The sequence below is a fragment of the Gorilla gorilla genome, chromosome 1 (genome assembly GCF_029281585.2).
Source record: "Gorilla gorilla gorilla isolate KB3781 chromosome 1, NHGRI_mGorGor1-v2.1_pri, whole genome shotgun sequence".
NCBI lineage: Eukaryota > Metazoa > Chordata > Mammalia > Primates > Hominidae > Gorilla > Gorilla gorilla.
The window spans coordinates 125,730,942-125,752,630 of record NC_073224.2 but is presented as its reverse complement, the minus strand read 5'-3'; the positions used below and the strand labels follow the sequence as shown (position 1 = coordinate 125,752,630).

The 21,689-nt window shown below is 40.6% G+C and overlaps 1 protein-coding gene across 1 annotated transcript; it reads left to right on the top strand.

Moving 5' to 3' along the window:
• The first annotated feature begins 6,650 nt into the window (after positions 1 to 6,650).
• LOC129525329 (proteasome subunit alpha type-5-like) lies at positions 6,651 to 20,181 on the top strand. Its single transcript, XM_055355253.2, has 7 exons — positions 6,651 to 6,772; positions 8,875 to 8,942; positions 9,829 to 9,936; positions 10,078 to 10,136; positions 10,926 to 11,028; positions 12,026 to 12,112; positions 19,941 to 20,181. The coding sequence occupies exons 1-7, from the start codon at positions 6,724 to 6,726 to the stop codon at positions 20,016 to 20,018; spliced, it is 552 nt and encodes a 183-aa protein (XP_055211228.1). The 5' UTR covers positions 6,651 to 6,723; the 3' UTR covers positions 20,019 to 20,181.
• Positions 20,182 to 21,689: the final 1,508 nt, after the last annotated feature.

The following is a 21,689-nucleotide window of genomic DNA, read 5'->3' as shown; positions in this document are numbered from 1 at the left end:
CTGATGGAGCACTCAGCTTGGCGGCTGCCTGCCCGAGGTCTCCAGAAAAGGCAGACAGCTCCTAGTTGAAGTCCTCCCACTTTACTTCCCCTTCCTTCCCCCTGCCACTCCCTCTCTTCTCCTTCACCCCTCCTTCCCTTCTGCCTCCCGTTCCCTCTGCTTCCTCCTTCTTCCCCCTCTTCCCCACCTCCTCACACACCCCATTCTCACCTTCTGCTATTTACAAAGCCCTTTCCCCTGTGTGATCTCATTTGCTGCTCACAGACTCCTAGGGAAGAGAGACAGGTTGAGCCCTCCCTCACTCCCTGGCACACTTTGAGGACACAGTGCAGAAGTGCTTATAAATATCCAGTTATCTGACTGTCGCCACCAGCAAATAGTGAGTACCTTAGGGCAACTATTGAATTCAAATTAGTGCATGTTGCTTGGCATGGAAGAGGTCTCAAAATTATTTACTGAATGAATAAATATTTATAGTTGCAAAGAACTGAATCAAGGGACAGTAGGTGGTAGAGTCCATTCTAGAAGTTAGGCTTCATACTTGTAGGACCTGCGACATTGCTGCACTAGGTACTAAATATGTCACCATTTTCTAGTAAAAAATACAGTATGTAAGTGCATAAAGGGACCCATGCAGATCTGTTTGCATATCTGGCTCTCAACCACATGAAACTACTCTGGCACCAGTCTGCTGTCTGTCAAGAGACACTAGGAGCTGTGGGTGGATCTAGGGGAGCAGCTGGCCTTTCTGAGGCCTTCCTTAAAGTATGGGATAGACACTGGGCCCCTCAGCTATCAAAACCCTTCTGTCTTTAGCTGATCTAACATATTGAGATAAAAAGCACCACCCAGTTATTACTCATCCCACTCCATTCCAATCCATGAATCAGCACTTTTTGTTTTTTGCTTAAATGTACATATTTCAGGCAGTTTAGGACTCTGCGATGAGACTATATAGGTTCAAATCCTAGCTCTACCACTTCCTAGCTGTTGAGGCTTGGGTAGGTCATTTAACCTCTCTGTGCCTCTATTTCTCATCTTTTAAATGATAAGAGTATTTAACTCATAACATTACTGTGGGGATTTAGAGAGTTAATATATAGAAAACAATGAGAACAATGCCTGGCAATAAGTCAGAGCTAGGAAGTGTTCACCCAATCTCTCGTTACGGTTTCCTGGGTTTGAGAATTGGTTTGTGTTCAACTGATGGAGGCACTTCATGATTTTGTAGAATTCCCTGGAATGCTCTCATTTTAGCTGTGAGGTTTCAACATTTTCCCACTCAGTTACAGCTTTCTTGAGGCCTAAAGAAGAGAGGAAGCAACTTGAAGTGTATTTTTCTGCTAATGAAGGCTGTGGCATTTGTTTCATATACAGCATCCCCAGGTGGCTCCAGACAGAATTCAAGGGCTTTTTTCTCTACGGCAGTGCTTACCACTTAACACACAGTAGGTATTAAATAAATGCTTGTGCCAGAAAGGGAGGAAGGAAGATGCAGTACAGAGGAAAACATTAATTAGTACATAGTAGTTTACATGGACAAGGTCCCAATGGGGTATACACTTGCTCCCTAAGATCTACTGACTAAGCATGAACATCACCAAGGAAATGCGATCAACTCAGAGGAGAAGGAGGGGGAAGAGAAGAGAGAAGAAACTGGAGCAGCCTGTTACCTGACCGAAGATATCAGGCTTTCCATTGCAAATGGTTCCATCAGCTCAGGCCAAGTGGAAAACCTTGCCGCTGCTCTGGGACATCCAAGGCATCTCCAATTGCTGTCTGCCCCAGAGTTTCATCCTTCCAGGGGTAGTTTGTCACTTGTTTTGTAGCCTCTATGGTACTCTTTCTTATGGCTAAAGACCAGCTAGCTCACCAGACATTTCTGTGGGTTTTGGCAGGAAACAGAGATGGGAGGCAGACAATGCTCTAGGGCGGTTCTTAGGAGAAACTTTTCTGACCTTGGCAGTCTTACTCCAATTTTCATGCCAAATTAGACTAATAATAGATCCTCACCCACAACCCAAATCCTCTAGCCTGAAAGGCTTAGAGTAGACAGAATGCAACTAGAAACTACTCTATGTTCTATAAAGGAGTTGAAACTGAAACAGAGCTTTTCTAGTGAACACATTAGCTAATCAACTAGGTCACTGATGGTAAGGACTGTCTCAACTGCATGCCAACTCTGATTGATGGATAAAGCCTGCCTGGGGAATTGTATTGAGTTGGATTCTGAGTCTCCATCATCACATCTAGGCCCCAGAGGCAAGTGTTGTAATTCACCAACAATGTCTGTCACAAGTGCAGGAATAGGGAGTAGCCCCAGGAGGCATAGATACATACCTGCTCCAGGAGGCTATTTGGAGTTAGGAAAACAAAGATGGTTGAAGGTCAACTATGCTCATTTAATTAAATCATGATAGACCTTGAGCAATTCAACTCTTGAGGAAAATGTGGGATTACAGATGTGAGCCACCGCGCCCGGCCTAAGTTTTTGTATTTTTTGTAGAGACGGGGTTTCACTATGTTGCACAGGCTGGTCTCGAGCTCCTGAGCTCAAGTGATCCGCCCACCTAGGCCTCCCAAAGTGTTGGAATTACAGGTATGAGCCACAGTGCCCTATTAAGGATTCTTAATGAAATCTTGGAGCCTTCTAATCTGCTCCAATCTGGACTGGTTGTTCTCTGGGCCTCCTGCGTACCTGTGGACTTCATTTTCTGTGAGATCATTCTAGGCATTCCCTTTAACTCCCTCTTGTGTTAGGCCCCATGTCATCTTTTTTGATTTATTTGCTCAATTTGGTAGAACCCATTTTCCAGTAGTATTGTAGAAACTATTTATTTATTTATTTATTTTGAGGTGGAGTTTTGCTCTTGTTGCCCAGGCTGGAGTGCAATGGCGTGATCTCGGCTCACTGCAACCTCCGCCTCCTGTGTTCAAGCAATTCTCCTGCCTCAGCCTCCTGAGTAGCTGGGATTACAGGCATGCGCCACCACGCTGGCTAATTTTGCATTTTTAGTAGAGACGGGGTTTGTCCATGTTGGTCAGGCTAGTCTTGAGTTCCCAACCTCAGGTGATCTGCCCGCCTCACCCTCCCAAATTGCTGGGATTATAGGCATGAGCCACCGTGTTTGGCCAGAAATAATTTTTAATTTTCAACTTCTTTTGTTTCTTTTCTTCTTATTAGCATCCCGTTCTTGTTTTATGGATGAAATATCTTGTTTTTCTTCAACAATTTTCTAATTTTTCTTGAAAATTTTTTTCCTTGTGGACATTGTTGCTCATCCCTATAATCTCAGCACTTTGGGAGGCTGAGGGAGGAGAATCACTTGAGCCTAGGAGTTCAAGACTAGCCTGGGCAACATAGCCCGTGTCTAGAAAAAATTTAAAAAATTAGGCTGGGCAAGGCTCACACCTGTAATCCTAGCACTTTGGGACGCTGAGGCAGGAGGACTGCTTGAGTCTACAAGTTCAAGACCAGCCTGAGCAACATAGTGAGAGTTTGTCTTCACAAAAAATTTAAAAAATTAGTTGAGTGTAGTAGTGTACACCTGTAGTCTTAGCTATTTTGCAGGCTTAGGTGGGAAGATCTCGTGAGCCTGGGAGGTTGGGGCTCCATGAGATGTGATTGTGCCACTGCACTCCATCCTGGGCAACAGAGTGAGACCCTGTCTAAAATATTTTTTTTTTCCTTTTGAACTGGTCAGATTGTTTAGAGCTATGTTTTTCAAACTGCAGGTCTAGACCTATTAGGAGATAATAAAATAAATTTAGTGGTCATGAGGAGCATTTCTTTTGAGACAGAATGTCACTCTGTCACCTAGACTGGAGTGCAGTGGTACGATCACAGCTCACTGCAGCCTCAACCTCCCAGGCTCAAGTGATCCTCCCACCTCAGCCCCCAGCTACAGGCACATGCCACCACACCCAGTTAATTTTTTTTATTTTTTGTGGAGGTAAAGTTTTGCCATGTTGCCCAGGCTGGTCTCAAACTCCTGGGCTCAAGTGATCTTCCTGCCTCAGCCTCCCAAAGTGTTGTGATTATAGGCATGAGCCACCACTCCTGGCCCACATTTCTTTTTTAAGTGAAACAGAGCAGTAGATATCAAAATGCCTTGCCCATAGTAGTGATGAGTGGTTTTTTTCCTGAAATTTTGTTTCTGTTATGTATTTATATTTATTTGTGGGTTTTAGTTATGAAATCAAATGTATTCCTTACTGTGGCTTTTGGTCAAAAAGTTTGAAAAACATTGCTCAGAAGAAAACTGCCTCTTCTCATTTCATTCCAGGAGGGTATTTCTGGCTGCTGGCTTCTGAGAGCTGAGTAGGGAAAGAAGGCTGAGGTTCTTAACATTTGGTTTGTAAATTTTTACATATTTATCCCGTTTTCAGTACATTATTCCTGCCTTAGACTGTGCTTGGTGTCCCCAATCCAAAGACGCTCTATTTTATGGTCTCCAGAGAATAAGCCTGGAGTCTTCCACGGGAGTGGGGGAGGTGCAGTCATCTAGCTTTACAGCATAGGGGAGGGGATCTGGGAATCTGTTTCTTAAACATTGAACCATCTTGCAATTTTTAGCTCCTTGTTCATTTCCATTTCCAGAGGTCCTTGTTGCCACCATTTCCTTTTTTGAGGTCCTGTGATAAAAATCAGGTTGTTTCTTTACTTTCTTTACTGCTGGTTTAGGATTTGGATTACCCAGGTATCACTAACCTATCTTCTTTTTAGCTTCAAAGTTTTGTTGCTGTGTCTTCTCCCACTCTCTGTTATAGTGGATTTATGCCTTTTTAGAAGTCCTTTAATCTTACATCAATAGACTTAAGGAAGGCGTGGAACTAATGTTATGTCTTTAGTCTGCACCTTTAACTAGAAATATGAGCATTCATTTTTATTTATTTATTTTTTGAGATGGGGTCTCACTCTGTTGTCCAGGCTGGAATGCAATGGCGTGATCTTGGCTCACTACAACCTCTGCCTCCCGGGCTCAAGCAGTCCTACCGTTTCAGCCTTCCGCATAGCTGGGAGTACAGGCATACGCCACCAAGCCTGGCTAATTATTGTATTTTTTATAGAAACAGGGTTTCACCATGTTGCCCAGGCTGGTCTTGAACTCCTGGACTCATGCAGTCTGCCCGTCTCAGCCTCCCAAAGTGCTGGGATTACAGGCATGAGCCACCATGCCCAACCTGAGTACTCATTTTTTTACATAAAATTTTTTGACAGTTCATCTCCTGTAGTTATGCAGGTATCCACTGATTAAGAAAATACATGACAAAAAGCTGGTGTACATTTAATAACACTTCTAAATAAAGTCACAACTCAACACATTTGAAAAATAATATATAAGTGTGTGAAATGATCATTCAGTCTGCAGACATGTTAAGCAAGTTATACATAAAGATTCATGGGATTCTTTGGAACTCTTTGCAATGCTCACACTTGGCAGTGATTACTTTGTAGAAATAACTAAATATAATGGAATTCAAAGCAGAAAGCATAGTCATGGAAGGCTTTGATGAGTGGAATTTGGATTGGGGGAAGGAAGAATGTATTCCAGGGGAGACAGCATGAGCAGAGGGGTGCAAGGGTAGGAGATAACGTGGCTTGAGCCAGTGGGCTGGGCTATACCTGAGGGATTTTGTTGGAGAATAACGAGTAGTGAAGTTGGAAGGGAAAAGTGGCATCAGGATATGAAGGCTCTGGAAGTTTATTTGGATATATTATAGGCAGTATAGGGTGATGTTAATTCTTGAGAGAAGAAATATAATGATAATAGCATTTAATTAGATCAGTCAGGTTATAACATTAGAGATACATTGAGAGAGATTAAAGATGAGAGAGGCTATTGAAGTATCTAGGCATGGAATATGAATAACATTTGTTCATATTTGGCAGGCACCATTTTAAGCATTTTATAATATATAATGTGTTTACCCTTATTATTATTATTGTCATCCTCATTTTGCAGGAAGTGGGCATAGAGGAGTAGATGACTGGGAGTTACGTAGAGATAGAGATGAATTCCAGGTATATTGTGGACTTCTAGCGACCTTAAATAATTAATAGTTTTACGTTGTTGGTGGTGATGATGGTGGTCGTTCTTTTCGTCCCTCCCTACCTTCCTTTATTACTTTTTTGGAGGTCAGGTAGGTTGGGGAATATCATCACCTCTTGGGACAGACCAAGGTAGATGGCAGAGGTGAAAAGAGGCCAGGTCCAGAGAAGACATTAAGAGTTTTATTACTTTCTTGCCCACTATGTTTAGAACTTTTGAATCCTCCGTCCTCCAAATATTGGCATTAGAGAGTGGATTTTTCCAGTGTTTGAAAGACTTTGTTGAACTTACTCTTTTGGGGTTCTGGGAATTACATGGGTAAATTATAAAGAAAACATTAAAAATTTTAAAAAAAATTTAAGGGAGGAAAAAGAACTTTTTAGAATCACAAAATTCTGTAAATCAATATTCTTGCTATTGACAGGAATAGTATATTAATTACTTAGAGTATGTTAGGGTGCTCCTTCTCTCTGCCTATAAGATGTGGCCAGTTGAAGTTTCTATCATGTGAAGATTTACAGAGAGCTATCTGGTGAGTATGTGAGACAGTTATTTGACCTATATATGGTAATCATAACATGTTTCTCTTTAGCTTGGTTCTACAGCCATTGGGATCCAGACATCAGAGGGTGTGTGCCTAGCTGTGGAGAAGAGAATTACTTCCCCACTGATGGAGCCCAGCAGCATTGAGAAAATTGTAGAGATTGATGCTCACATAGGTAAGGAGTGGAGGAAAGCTGTTCTGTAGGATCTGGTCTGGGTTAATTAGTCCTCTATGATGTTCCAAGGAAGGTTTATGAAATGAACACGTTATCCCCTTGTTAGCTATTATTTTCCAGGCAGTAGGCCAGAATGCGTAAATGTAGGAGTAGGAGGCTGTTGCAGGACTCATTTACGTTTAACCTACTCCCAGAAGTTCCTTTCCCCTCAAATTTAGACTTGGTAAATGTGATGGTTGTTGAAATATGCAAAGGTTGAGATCTTTGAAGTGACTACAAGTTATAAGAATAATATAGACTTGCCTAGATCAGTCTTCCTCCTTTGTTTTCAGATTATCTTTGTATTCCTTGTTGCCTCTACCCACTTTTTTGGTCTTTAATTCCCCTGCCTTGGCTTCTGACATCATTGTATAATAGTATTACAGGGTGAGTAATTCTACTTATTTATAGAATGGCATTTTATTTGGCTATCCAAATTTTCTTAACCTTTCTAGTCATCTAATTAATGAAGCATTGGCAAAATAATTAATTGCTTGAAGGCATCAGAACCAAATGCCATGGTGACTCTGGGAGCTTGATATTATCTCTTTCATAGATATAGAAACTGAAATTTTATCTTTTAAGATTGGAACATTGTGTCTTCTTTAACTCAAGTCACTTGTCTTTTGAAGGTAGCTCAGTGTCACTATGTTCAACAAATTGAGAGCCTACAATGTGCCAGACCTTATGCTAGATACCAGGATATAGAAAGGAATAAGACATAGTCCTTGTTTTACAGGAGCATACAGTCTAATTGTGGTGGTGGACATGTAAGTAAGTCAATGCAATTAAGTGACAAAAGTATTAAGAAAGACTAGTGTGTTCTTAGTAGGAGTACAAAGGAAGAAATAATTAGTTTTGCCTGGAGTCAGCGGTAGTGGGGCTTTCAGAAAAGGATTCCATGAAAGTGATTTTGAGCTGAGTTTCATTCTGAAAGATAAGGAAGTGTACACAAGGCAAACAAGTGTCTGGGTATAGCAAGGGAGAGCATTCTAGTCAGGGGGAATAGAAATGACTGAAGCCATCGTGGTGTAAAATATAAAATACCATGGCACAAGCAGTTTTGTAGGCCTGGGCCATGAACTGCAGCAGCAGATGAGTCGGTCAGAGAGCGGAATTCCTTTTTTACCACACTGAAGGGCTTCAATGTAATCCTTTTGCAAGGATGGGAAAGGTTTTAAGCAATGAGGTAATAGGATCCCATTATAATTTTAGAAAGGCCATTCTGATAATGATATTAAAGATAGACTAAAGAGGGCTGAAACTGGAGGCACGGAGGCCAGTTGAAAAATTTGTAATAGTCCAAACAAAGAGATGGTGAAGGTTTTAACAACACAGTAGCCAGAGAATGGAGAGGAAGATAGAAATTGACAGAACTTGTGATCTGATTGATTGTGAGGGCCAAGGAAGAAGACGGGGTCTGGAAGGGAAATGAGTATGTGATATGTCCAAGTAGATATATTAAGGAAGTTATTTGGCTTTATATGTCTGAAACTTGGGAGAGAAACTTAGGCTGGAGATTTAGATTTGAGCCATGGCATGTAAAATAACAGTTATAGCCATAATCGTGACAGCTTGGGCCATCAGGCAAACTCTCTCTGATATAACTAGTTGCTTTGTGTTTGGGACAGAGAGGCAAAAGGCTTTTGATTTATTCGAGAGTCCTCCACTGTAGTCCATAGTGAGGTGATTTTCTTTTCCTTGTTTCCCAGGTTGGGGCATTAGTATTTGCTTCGTTTGAAAATGTATCATCGTCTACAAAGAGTGCTAAAGGGATGCTTAGGGATGTAATATGTGGAAATTCATGTTTGGTTAGCTGCTTTTCTCTGGGCTTATTTTTATCGTCTGGACTTCTGTGTCATTGTGGATGGTTTTTTGTTTCTAATATCATTAATACTTGGGTTCAGTGCAGATCATTTCCTATCTAATCTTTTGGGTATAAAATGCCATGGGATAGCTGAATGGCTGCCATGGTTCCAATCCAGAATTTCAGGATTTCCTGAGTGGATGAAAGAGTTTTACAAGGATTTGGCCACTGGGTCACTGTCGCTTTTACATTGCAGGTTGTGCCATGAGTGGGCTAATTGCTGATGCTAAGACTTTAATTGATAAAGCCAGAGTGGAGACACAGGTAAAATTGGCATTATCTGCTTTTTACCAGGATGCTTGAGTTCCTTGTTTAATGATTATCTAGCTGCCTGGGCTATACTGCAGGTACCTGTGTCAATATTAGATGTGGCTCTTGGGAGTAATTTTGGGTAGAATTCCCAGTTAGAACTTCCTGGGGCTTGGAGTTTAGCTGTCCAATCATTGCAGTTTTAAAGAGGCTCTGGTCAGTAGTGCTGACAGTGTCTTCCTTTTTTTTTTGGCTTTGCCTATATATAAAGCATGCATTGTTTCCTAATTGACTTTCTGTGGGAGCATCATGGCAGGAGGTGGATGTAGTTAAAGGATATTCTCCCCTCAGCTGCCTTTGCTGCCAGGCTTGTAAATAACAGCCCTCCTTTGGTGAGTAATAACTTGTACCAACTGACAAATACTGGTCAGGGATACTGTTTTTTTTTTTTTTTTTAAACTTTGTAGCTGCTGCTTCGAGATAGGCTAGTAAGAAAAATACATCACATGGTAAAATTTTTTGTACTTATTTGCAAGTTTGCTGTCTGTACTTATGTAAGAATAAGTCATTTAAACATCAACAGAATAAGCTAGAGTCTTTGAGGGAAAGAGGCACTTTTAGTTTTTGAAAGAGTAAACTTGGTGCTTTGAGGCATAACCCTCTTTTTCAAGGCAGTAATTCTCTTGTCTGTTGTTGCTTAGAGTCCTTGTGATATGTTTATTTCCAGAGCTATTTCTCTTCCTCTCATGTACTCCCAAGTACTCAGGGTTAATGTTAATTAAGAAAACCACATTTGAGCCTTCAGTTTTCAATCCCAGTTTAAAGGGATGTGCGTAGTGAGATGGTGGGCTGCTTTAATGTCCTTATTAGAAGGTTGTACCATGCTTTGCTCTTTTTCTAGAACCACTGGTTCACCTACAATGAGACAATGACAGTGGAGAGTGTGACCCAAGCTGTGTCCAATCTGGCTTTGCAGTTTGGAGAAGAAGATGCAGATCCAGGTGCCATGGTGAGTGTGGTACTTCTGTCGAGTTTTCTTATTGTTCTGTGGGACTTAGGACATTTGTCCTGTGAACATAACATTCCCAGCCCCTCTCACCTCCTTACTTTATAGCCATTTATCTTAATATCTCTTATTTTTTGGTTCTAGTCTCGTCCCTTTGGAGTAGCATTATTATTTGGAGGAGTTGATGAGAAAGGACCCCAGCTGTAAGTACCATTTTGTAATTTTCCCCCATGCTTTTGCGGGGAATTATTTTAATTTGGGGTGGAGACTGAGAAGATTATTGTAGAGTATTAGCCAGGTATTAGCACACACCTGTAGTCCCAGCTACTTGAAGGCTGAGGCAGGAGGATCTCTTGAGCCTGGGAGTTGTTATCCAGGCTGTAGTGAGCTATGATCATGCCACTGCACTCCAGCCTGGATAACAGAGCCAGACCCCATCTCTTTAAAAAATACATTAAAAAAAGATTATTGTAAAAAGGGCTATTGTAGAGTGTGTGTGTGTGTGTGTGTGTGTGTGTGTGTGTGTGTATGTATATACATATATATATGGCTTCTAATACTAAAGTTTAGTGATTCTATACCGTTTGCACAAATTTGGGGATTCCATGAAGAATTCCCCTATTGGAACCAGTGCTAATTCTGGAAGGAATTAGAAGTAACTTGTTACTATAGTCAGGGTATGTTTTAGAGCTTTGCTCTGGAATGTTGATCTGATCCTCATCCTCAAATATTTCTAAGATAGGCATAAACAAGTACCATATTTATACATACTATATTTCTAAATTCCTAAGGAAGGTACTAATTTTCTTAAACAGTTTTTAAAATGTCTGGTTTCTCCAGACATAGAACATCTTTTAGATCTGTGCCTCAATATTTCAGTGGTGTTTCCTGGCTGCAGGGCCAAGCATTTATACTTTGTTTTAGTGAGACGTTTGTTACATAAAGTGCCACCACTCCTGAGCATTTTAGTCCTCATTTTGGGGGTTTTGCAGGTTTCATATGGACCCATCTGGGACCTTTGTACAGTGTGATGCTCGAGCAATTGGCTCTGCTTCAGAGGGTGCCCAGAGCTCCTTGCAAGAAGTTTACCACAAGGTAATTAAGTATTCTCACAACTCTTACTATTTTTTTAATCATGGTATAATTTACATATAATAAAATGTGCAAACCTTAAGAGTTCAGTTCTGTTTTGACAATTGCAAAACAAGATAAATAACACTTTCATCACCACCAGAAAAATGCTCATCCACATTCCAGTCAATCTCTTTCCCTCCCTTGCAACCATGTTTACCACCATGTTTACCACTGTCCATTAGTTTTGTCTGTTGTGCTTTGTTATAAATGGAATTAAACAGTTAGTCAGTTTGTATCTGTTTTGTTTAACACACTGTTTTTGAGATCCATTCATGTTGTTCCAGTATTTCCGTTTGATGGCTAAGTAATATACCATGGTATGGATGTACCACAATATGTTTATCCTCTATCTTCATAGCTTTACTTAGCACTTTACAATTGGCTCTTGAAGCAAGTGGGCATTTGGTATTTTCTTTGTGAGATGGGAAGATTTGGTTTGGGGTAACTCATTGGTGTGATTGAAGGCTGCTCTACTTCTTCAGGTGGTTCATACAGGGATGCCTGCTCACATTAGCTCCTAATGGTATTGTTTTTACATGTGGAGGAAATTAGGTACAAAACAGGGTAAATTTGAATTTTCTAAACCATTGGGCTACCTCTTAGATCATTTGGGCATTATTGTTCATTGGATATTACCAATAATATTATCTTCTAAATTAAAAGAGGAATTCAAATGTACACAAGACTAGTCTATCCCTTTCCCCTTCTTCAAAGATTACTTTGGTTGGTGACTTTATTGTGGCTCACAATAAGGTTTGGGGTTTTTTTTTCCTGAAAAAATGTATTCTACTTATTTGCCATTTACTTGAGTTCTGGAGATACTTGTAATGCACCATACTAAGTAAGATGTTTGACATACTTGCTAAATACTTTTTTCAGTGAGATAAAGGGAAAATCTTTGAAGGAAGGACGGATTGTGTATAATTAATAGGCATCTTCTTGCCTTCTTTGTTTCAAGTCTATGACTTTGAAAGAAGCCATCAAGTCTTCACTCATCATCCTCAAACAAGTAATGGAGGAGAAGCTGAATGCAACAAACATTGAGGTACTTTCTGTTTTATTGTTGGATTTTTTTCATTTTTTTTTTTTAAGAGATGAGGTCTGGCTATATTGCCTAGACTGGTCTTGAACTCATGAGTTCAAGTAGTCCTCCCACCCCAGCCTCTCGAGTAGCTGGGACTACAGGTGCACACACCATGCCTGGTTAATGTTTTTTAATTTTTTAGAGATGGGGTCTTGCTGTGTTGCCCAGACTGGTCTTAAACTCCTGGCCTCAGGCAATTCTCCTGCCTCAGCCTACTGAGTACCTGGGATTATAGGTGAGAGCCACTGCACCTGGCTGTTTTATTGTTTTTTATTCAGATATCATAGCTGGCATTGCTGAAGACTACATAGATCATGGAAATGACATTTTTGTATATTTAGTTCCTAAGAAATTATTAACAGCCTTTGAATAATAAGCAGCTTTAGTAAAGTGGTACTGGCAGAAGCCAGAATTCAGTGAGTTAAAGAATGAGGCCTGGCGGGGTGGCTCACGCCTGTAATCCCAGCACTTTGGGAGGCCAAGGCAGGCAGATCACTTGAGGCCAGGAGTTCGAGACCAGTCTGGCCAGCATGGCAAAACCCCGACTCTACCAAAAATACAAATACTAGCCAGGTGTGGCGGCACGCACCTGTAGTTCCAGCTACTCGGGAGGCTGAGGCATGAGAATTGATTGAACCCAGGATTCGGAAGTTGCAGTGAGCTGAGATTGTGATACTGTGCTCCAACCTGGGCGATAGAGCGAGACTCTGTCTCAAAAATAAAATAAAAAGAATGAAAGGGAGATGATGAGTGGAGAAAACAATAGTATGCTGCTTTCTCAAGAAGTTTGATTAGTGTCGGCAGAAGATAGCATTAAAGAAAAGGATTGTGTCTTTTTAAGGATGTGGAAAAGTCTTGAAAATATAAATGGAGATGAAACTAGTGTATAGAAAAATGTTGAAAGAGTTGGGCGCAGTGGCCTGTAATCCCAGCACTTTGGGAGGCTGAGACAGGTGGATCGCTTGAGGGCAGGAGTTCAAGACCAGCCTGCCCAACATGGTGAAACCCCATCTCTACTAAAAATACAAAAATTAGCCAGGCGTGGTGGTGGACGCCTGTAATCCCAGCTACTTGGGAAGCTGAGGCATGAGAATCGCTTGAACCCGGGAGGTGGAGGTTACAGTGAGCCAAGATTGCACCACTGCACTCCAGCCTGGGCGACAGAACGAGACTCCGTCTCAAAAAAAAAAAAAAAGCTGAAAGAAATAAAAGGAGAGGTTAGGATAATGATGGAAAAGTTATAGAAGAGGTAAGGCATGGTACACATGAAGGAGTTGGTTTTGAAAAGTAAAATTCATTCAGCATCATATTGAGTACCCATTATATAGCAGGTATTATGCTAGATGCCCAGGGTTACAGACACAGAAAATCCAATTCCTATTCAAGTAGTATACTGTGTAGTGCAGGGAACATATAGATAATAAGAACCTGGGGTGATACTTCTATAACAGCAGTAAGAACAGATTCCTGTGAGTATGTACAACTTAGACTAAAGCATTAGGGAAGCTTCTTGGAAGAGGTGATGTCTGGAAAAGGGAGCAGAAAGGTATTCCAGGAAGACGGGACAACATGTGCAAAGGGTTCAAGATGTAAAAATAATATTGTGGGTAAAGGAAACTTTGAGGTTTTGTCTGACCGCTGAGGTGTGGGATGTATATAAGATAGTGGGGGACGGTAAGGGATGAGACCGGAGAGGTATGGACCAGCTTGGGAATGTCCTTTTTTAGTAATGCTAAGAGTAGACAGGAGCAAAGAAAGTAATGACGAGTAAAGATAGGTGGGTTTGGCGGTAAACCTGGAGAGATGTCCCACATTTCCCCAGATTTTTCCTAGTGATTGTAAGGTCATCTGCCGAGGGTAGGTGAATGCAACAGTAAAATTGAGAATGGGAAATATTTGGAAAAGTCGTTATGAGAAGACAGGGAAGAGTAAAAAGATTGCTGGGCCATATTAAAATCGTAGTTGAGGCCAGTAATCCCAGCACTTTGGGAGGCCAAGGCAGGAAGATCACGTGAGGCCAGAAGTTCGAGACTAGCCTGGCCAACATAGTGAAACCCCGTCTCTACTAAAAAAATACAAAAAATTAGCTGGGTGTGGTGGTGCGTGCCTGTAATCTCAGCTATTCGGGAGGCTGAGGCATGAGAATTGCTTGAACCTGGGCAGTAGAGGTTGCAGTGAGCTGAGATTGCACTCCAGCTGCACTCCACCCTGGGCAACAGCACGAAACTCTGTCTCAAAAAATAAATAAATAAAATTTAAAGGCCAACCAAGGCTGTAATTATATATCAGTAATTAAACCAATCAGTACTTACCAGGATATTTGTTGACCACACTCATGAGAAAATGGATGGTTGGATTAATCCATGGTAGGGGATTGACTAGTTAAGAACAGAAGATTAGAGAGGACTGGAGAGTATTGTTGGTGAATGTCTCACCCATAGAACCAGCTTTCATAGGCTGCTGTGAAAGGTCAGTCTAAGAAGGACTGACATTTGGGAGCCACTGCTCTAGAGCCCATCTGCTTTAAGTTCTTAGTCTATTAGTTGTTCCTTGGAGCTCCAGCCTCCCTACATGAACTGCTTCCCCTAAGAAAAGGAAAATATCCGGCCAAGCGTGGTGGCTCATGCCTGTAATCTCAGCACTTTGGGAGGCCGAGGCTGGCGGATCACGAGGTCAGGAGATTGAGACCATCCTGGCTAACAGGGTGAAACCCCTTCTCTACTAAAAATACAAAAAAAATTAGCCGGGTGTGGTGGCGGGCGCCTAGAGTCCCAGCTACTCCAGAGGCTGAGGCAGGAGAAGCGTGAACCCGTGAGGCGGAGCTTGCAGTGAGCCGAGATCATGCCGCGCCACTGCACTCCAGCCTGGGCGACAGAGTGAGACTCTGTCTCAAAATATATATATATATCCAAGTTACATCTTACATCTTTCTTTTTAAGAAAATCTTTATATGTACCTCCTTCTATCGAGTGTCCTTACTTTCAATGAACTTTTTTGAGATATAATTTATATACAGTAAAATGTACCTATTTTAAGTTTACAATTCAGCGGATGTTGACAAATGTACAACCCCCAGTATCTGTCACCCCAGTCATTATATTGATCCTCCCAAAAAGTTCTCTCATGTCCCTTTGTAGTCTCTTCCCCCACATTGATCTACTTTTTGTCACTATAGATTTGTTTTGTGTTCTAGAATTTCATATAAATGTTTTTGTTTGTTTTTTTAAGAGATGAGGTCTGGCTATATTGCCTAGACTGGTCTTGAACTCATGAGCTCAAGTAGTCCTCCCACCCCAGCCTCTCGAGTAGCTGGGACTACAGGTGCACACACCATGCCTGGCTAATGTTTTTTAATTTTTTTAGAGATGGGGTCTTGCTGTGTTGCCCAGACTGGTCTTAAACTCCTGGCCTCAGGCAGTTCTCCTGCCTCAGCCTCCTGAGTAATTGGGACTATAGGTGACTATAGGGACTATACTTCTTTCACTTGGCATGATTTTGAGATTCACCCATGTTGCATCAATTCTGTTACATTTCATTGCTGAGTGCTATTTCATCCATCCTATTTTTTCACCTTTATTGCCAAGTCTCCTCCAAACAGAACCTGTATTATCTCCACTGCTTCACCTCTCATTTACTCCTCAATCACTACTATTTGTTTCAGCTTTTATTATTTCCATGAGACTGCTCCTTGCTAACTCTTATTTGTCAGATTTCATGGTCACTCTTTGGAACTATCATTTGACTTTTTTGAAGGATTCACCTCAGATTTGACAGTTCTAAAATTAAAATCATTATCTTTCCTAAAAACCATTTCATCTTCCCATATTTCTAATCTTGGTTGATGACACCCCCAGTGTACTTGTCATTCACACGAGAAACCTGGAAGACTTTGACTTCCCTTCCCTTTTACTCAGTCATTTCTTTGCTCCCTTATAAATAACTCCCAAATCAACGTCCCTTCTCCATCCCTACTTCCAGTGCCGCCTTTTGTTCAGGTTCCCATTTTTCCCCTACCTTGTATATTTTCAGAGGCTTCCTAATTAATCTTGCCCTCCTCCATTTCAGTCCATTTTTTCTTCATTGTGCTACTATAGTGGATTTTCTAAGCTATATCTAATCTTAATGGTTCTCCACTTAAAAAATATTTTCTGGCTGGACATGTGGCTCACGCCTGTAATCCCAGCACTTTGGTAAGCCAAGATGGGTGGATCACTTGAGGCCAGGAGTTCAAGACCAGCCAGGCCCATATGGTGAAACCCCTGTCTCTAATAAAAATACAAGAAATTAGCTAAGCACGGTGACATGTGCCTGTAATCCCAGGTATTTAGGAGGCTGAGGCATGAGAATTGCTTGAACCCAGGAGGCGGAGGTTGCAGTGAGCTGGAATCACACCACTGCACTCCAGAGCGAGACTCTGTCTCAAAAAAAACAAAAAACAAAAAACCTTTTCTGACTTCTATTGTCTGTGAGATAAATTCCAAAATTCTTTTCATGGCATAATTCACTACTTCTTAAGTCATTTGTTTAATCTATTAGAGACTTTGCTAAGCATTTTACATGCAATTACTTCTCTTAATCTTCACAACACTTCTATGAGATAGATATTCCTATTCCGAAAATCTTATTTTACAGAAGAGGAAACTGGCTTTGAGACGGTAGGGCCAACAGGTAAATGGTAGAGTCAGGATTTGAATCCAGGTCTGGTCTTAGGTCTTATACTTTTAACCACTTTAACGTACTGTCTCCCATGAGCTCTGACCCCCTACTCCCTCTCCTTTTCACGTCATATTCCATGTGCAAGCTGTGGTCTAGCCATACAGAATTATTTTCAGTTTTGCAAATATGTCGTGTTCTTTTGTGGTTCTGTGCATTTGCACATTGTTTGCCCTTCCTGTCTTTGACTGTCTGACCCATTCTTGCCATGCTTTAATACACAACTCAAAAGTTGCTTCTCCCTGAAGCCTTCCTGGGCTCCTCCAGATCACTCTTAAACATATTCTTAGTTCTATTACAACACTTACCTGACATTGAACACATTTGGCATCTAGCACTTAGTAAATAAAGACTTTCTTCATCTTTGGATCCTTAGTCACAAGTACATGTAACTAATACACAGGTGCTTAGTAATTAATTATTGGTGAAATAAATTGAAAGAAAATATCTGTTCTACCTGCCTCATAGAGATGTTTTTTGAAAGTGAGATAATAAATAGAAAAGTATCTTTCATATTATGCAAATACATTTATTATTATGCAAATGTAAGGGATTATTTTTACTTATCTAGTGATGAGCAACTTCCTGAAGGCAGTCCTTGGCTCAGACGCTATTATTAATAGTATTGATTTGCGTTCCAGTTCTTCTGTAGGACTGTTCCATTCAGAGTTTTCCCAGTTTCTGCTTTTTAGCCCCTGTAATGTTTTGAGAAGGCTAGCCTGAGTCATGAGTGAAATTCTTTAGGCCCTCACTCTTTAGATTATTGCTCTTATATTTCTCTGTCCTCATGTCATTGATCATCAAGTAAAGATATATCTTAAGAGAAGCAGTAGTAACATTTTTATTTATTTATTTATTTGAGACAGGATCTCACTTTGTTGCCTGGGCTAAGTGCAGTGGTGCGATCTCGGCTCACTGCAACCTCCACATCCCATGTTCAAGTGATTCTTGTGCCTCAGCTGGGCCTACAGGCGTGCGCCACCATGCCCGACTAATTATTGTATTTTTAGTAGAGACAGGGTTTTGCCATGTTCACCAGGCTGGTCTCGAACTCCTGACCTCAAGTGATCTGCCTGCCCCAGCCTCCCAAAGTGCCAGAATTGAAGGAATTACAGGCTACCACGCCTGGCCAAGAGAAGCAGTAATAATATTTGTATGTTTAAATATCCTTGGAATGGAACTCATGGTCTACATGGTAAACTAATTGTTTACCTATATTTTGCAGATATATTTGGGACTTTTCTGACATTTCATGTAATTAGAGATATATCTTTTAGGAGAATCTAGAGGAGACTACAAGCTTTGAGAGGAGAACTTTTTTTTTAAGTCTGTTCCCAGATATCAGATGTCTTAAGACGTGCAGCAGTCTTTCTGAATTTTACTTATAGATGAGGGAGAGGATACTAAACATCATATAACTGGATTATGCTGATTCTCTCTAGCAACTTTCAAGTTACATTAAATATTAGTACTGAAAATTACTTTAAAATGCCCTACTATATTTAATTTTAAAAAATTATTATTAATTAATTTATTGTTTTAGACAGAGCCTCTTTCTGTCACCCAGGCTGGAGTGCAGTGGGATGATCACAACTCACTGCAGCCACAACCTCCCAGGGTCAAGCAATTCTCCCACCTCAGCCTCCTGAGTACGTGGGACACAGGCGTTTGCTACACCCCCTGCTAGTTTTTTGGGTTTTTTTTTGGTAGACACGGGGTCTCCCTGTGTTGTCCAGGCTGGTTTTTGACTCTCGGGCTCAAGTGATCCTCCCGCCTCAGTCTCCCAAAGTGCTGGGGTTACAAGCATGAGCTACTGTTTCCAGCCATGTGTTTAATTTTAAAAATTGAAGAAAAAAGACACTATGAGGAAATGACATGTAAAACACAAATCTTTTGAGGCAAATGTGAAGTGGCACCTATTGCTCAGTATTGCCCAAAACTGTGGGACATGATCAACAGAGAGAATGGAAAACCTAGTCATGATAGTTAAATTTGAAATTAACCATCTTCTGACCCTAGTTTTTTATTGTTGTTGTTGCTTTTAAATGTAAATATAATCTGGATTTCCAGTTATTACTGATATCTTCAGCAGTCACAACTGATTTCCTATGCCAGTGTTAATGAAATCTTTTCTTGGCCAGTTCTTTTAAAAAAACGTAACAGGCCAGGTGCAGTAGCTCACATCTGTAATCCTAGCACTTTGGGAAGCCGAGGTGGGCAGATCACCTGAGGTTGGGAGTTCGAGACCAGCCTGACCAACATGGAGAATCGCTGTCTCTACTAAAAATACAAAATTAGCCGGGTGTGGTGGCGCATGTCTGTAATCCCAGCTACTCGAGAGGCTGAGGCAGGAGAATCGCTTGAACCCGGGAGGCGGAGGTTGCGGTGAGCCTAGATCACGCCATTGCACTCCAGCCTGAACAACAAGAGCGAAACTCCATCTCAAAACAAAAACAAAAACAAACAAAAAAAACTTTTTTGTTAAGTTTTGCCACATAAACAATTTTAGAGAAAATACCTGACAATAGTTAATGATTATTTGTTGTAGGCAATAATGGTGTAAGCACTTTATATATATTAACATTTAATCCTCACAACTACTCTATGAATTAGCTATTCTTATTGTCCTCATTGTACAGATGAAGAAATAGAGGCACAGAGTGGCCAAGTAACCTCAAGTCACACACACAAGCTCAACTTTTAAGTATTTAAATATACTTCAAATATATTTCTAAAGGAGTCTTTAACAGAAAAAAGTACTGACTCCACGTACTTTGCTGCTGCTTTTGTGATCCCTGTTGAAGTGACTTCAAGAAGTGACAATGATGCCAGGCATTTGGTTAAGTATGATGTGGTGAGTTAACCTTAAAATAGAAAATTTGGTCAATAAGCATTTTTATTTTGGAGCCAGAGAGCTATTTTAGGGACCTGCTGCCTGGAAAGGATATCCTTGGGACAGCAGATCCCTTAGTTCCTAATGAATAGCTGCATCACCAACACAGCTTCTCCTGACCATGGTAGGGCCATCAGCAGGGTAACTCAGCCCAGCTTATTAACCCTTCTGTTTTCTTTCCAGCTAGCCACAGTGCAGCCTGGCCAGAATTTCCACATGTTCACAAAGGAAGAACTTGAAGAGGTTATCAAGGACATTTAAGGAATCCTGATCCTCAGAACTTCTCTGGGACAATTTCAGTTCTAATAATGTCCTTAAATTTTATTTCCAGCTCCTGTTCCTTGGAAAATCTCCATTGTATGTGCATTTTTTAAATGATGTCTGTACATAAAGGCAGTTGTGAAATAAAGAAAATTTTAAAATATTTGTTAATAGACTGTTCTCTTCTAATAGTCTTTTTTTTTTTTTTTTTTTTAAGAGATGAGGTCTCACTATATTGCCCAGGCTGGTTTCAAACTCCTGGGTTCAAGTGATCTTCCCGCCTCTGCCTCCTGAAGTGCTAGGATTATAGGCGAGAGCCACTGTGCCCAGCCATTGTAATACAGTCTTTTGTTTGAAATGCAAACGTTAGTGGGCCAAAAGGACAGTGTTATTAATATCCCTATTCTATGAAGATGTCTGTTCTAAAACTGTTTTAGTGATGCTCTATAACAGAATCAACTATATCCATTAATTCCATGGTGTTGATAAATGAACTAGTCCAGCTCTTCCCAGTGGTTAATAGATGTTAACAGCACTGTAAATCCATTTCGGCCCTGTAATTTCTGGAGCAAACGTGTATTTTTGCTGCTTTTCTTATAAGGAGATGCTACTAATTGACTCAGAAGAACATGTTTTGAGGTCCTCAAAACATTGATGGGTTGGAATCAGCCATCAACAGTGTTGTACCAGTTCTTGGGTCTTGATAGACAATTTGGAAAGAGATTTCCTTGTTTACGAAGTGAAGGACTAAGAAAGAATTAAATTAATGACCTTGGCCTCACTGGCAATCAATTACAAATCTCTATATCAGTAAGAGAATTGTAAAATTCAGAAGCAGTTTCCATTAGACTTTGGAATGAATGATGAACTTTCCCCATTAGAGCTGCCATCATATGATTGGTGGAGATTGTTTAAAGAATCATTCTATCTCAGCCTCAAAAATTACCATGGGAAGATGGTATCAGTATCACTACTTAGCAGATGAAGAATCTAATGCTGTGTGCCCATGGACACACAAAATTAAGCTGTTGGGACTTGAACAGCTCAAATTTTCTTGTTTCAGATCACCAGCTCTTGAGTAATAGGGAAATCTGGAGATCTGAAAAGTACTTGCACTGTCCACAACATGGCTAATCCATATGTGGATGATGCAGAATTGATTTAATTCACTAACAGGGACCCCATAATTATTTGCTGGGCTCTGGGTATATTAATGTGTAGGAAGTTGTACTATATGTTAATAAATTATGACTATTTGGGTAGGCTGAATTCATACTAAATCCATACCGTAGTTCAACAAAAAACAACATGTTTATATACATTTGGAAACTGCAATGATAGGAAACATTTGGAAGAAAGGGATTTTGCCCTAGAATAACACATAAGGAAAGCAGAGAATTAGAGTATATTGTTACTGAATGTTCCAGAGACTTCTAGTGATTTTAACACTTATTAAGTATTGCATGTCGATGGGGAGATTTGTTTCTCTAAAGATCACTTTGTTTTATTAAATCCTAATAGAAAATACCCTTGAAAATCCTATCTTATTTATTCCTGTAACGAATTTATTGAGCACCTACCTACTATATGCCAAGAAATGTATTAGCCATCAGGCAGAGAGCTGTTCAAATGGTAGATATGATCTGTGCTCCTGTGAAACTTCTAGTGGGG

Excerpts from the sequence above, each read along its gene's own strand:
- LOC129525329 (XM_055355253.2), top strand. The coding sequence starts at position 6,724 with ATGGAGCCCAGCAGCATTGAGAAAATTGTAGAGATTGATGCTCACATA. Across the intron at positions 6,773-8,874 it reads AGAGATTGATGCTCACATAG|GTTGTGCCATGAGTGGGCTA; the intron begins GTAAGGAGTGGA and ends TTTACATTGCAG. Across the intron at positions 8,943-9,828 it reads AAGCCAGAGTGGAGACACAG|AACCACTGGTTCACCTACAA; the intron begins GTAAAATTGGCA and ends CTCTTTTTCTAG.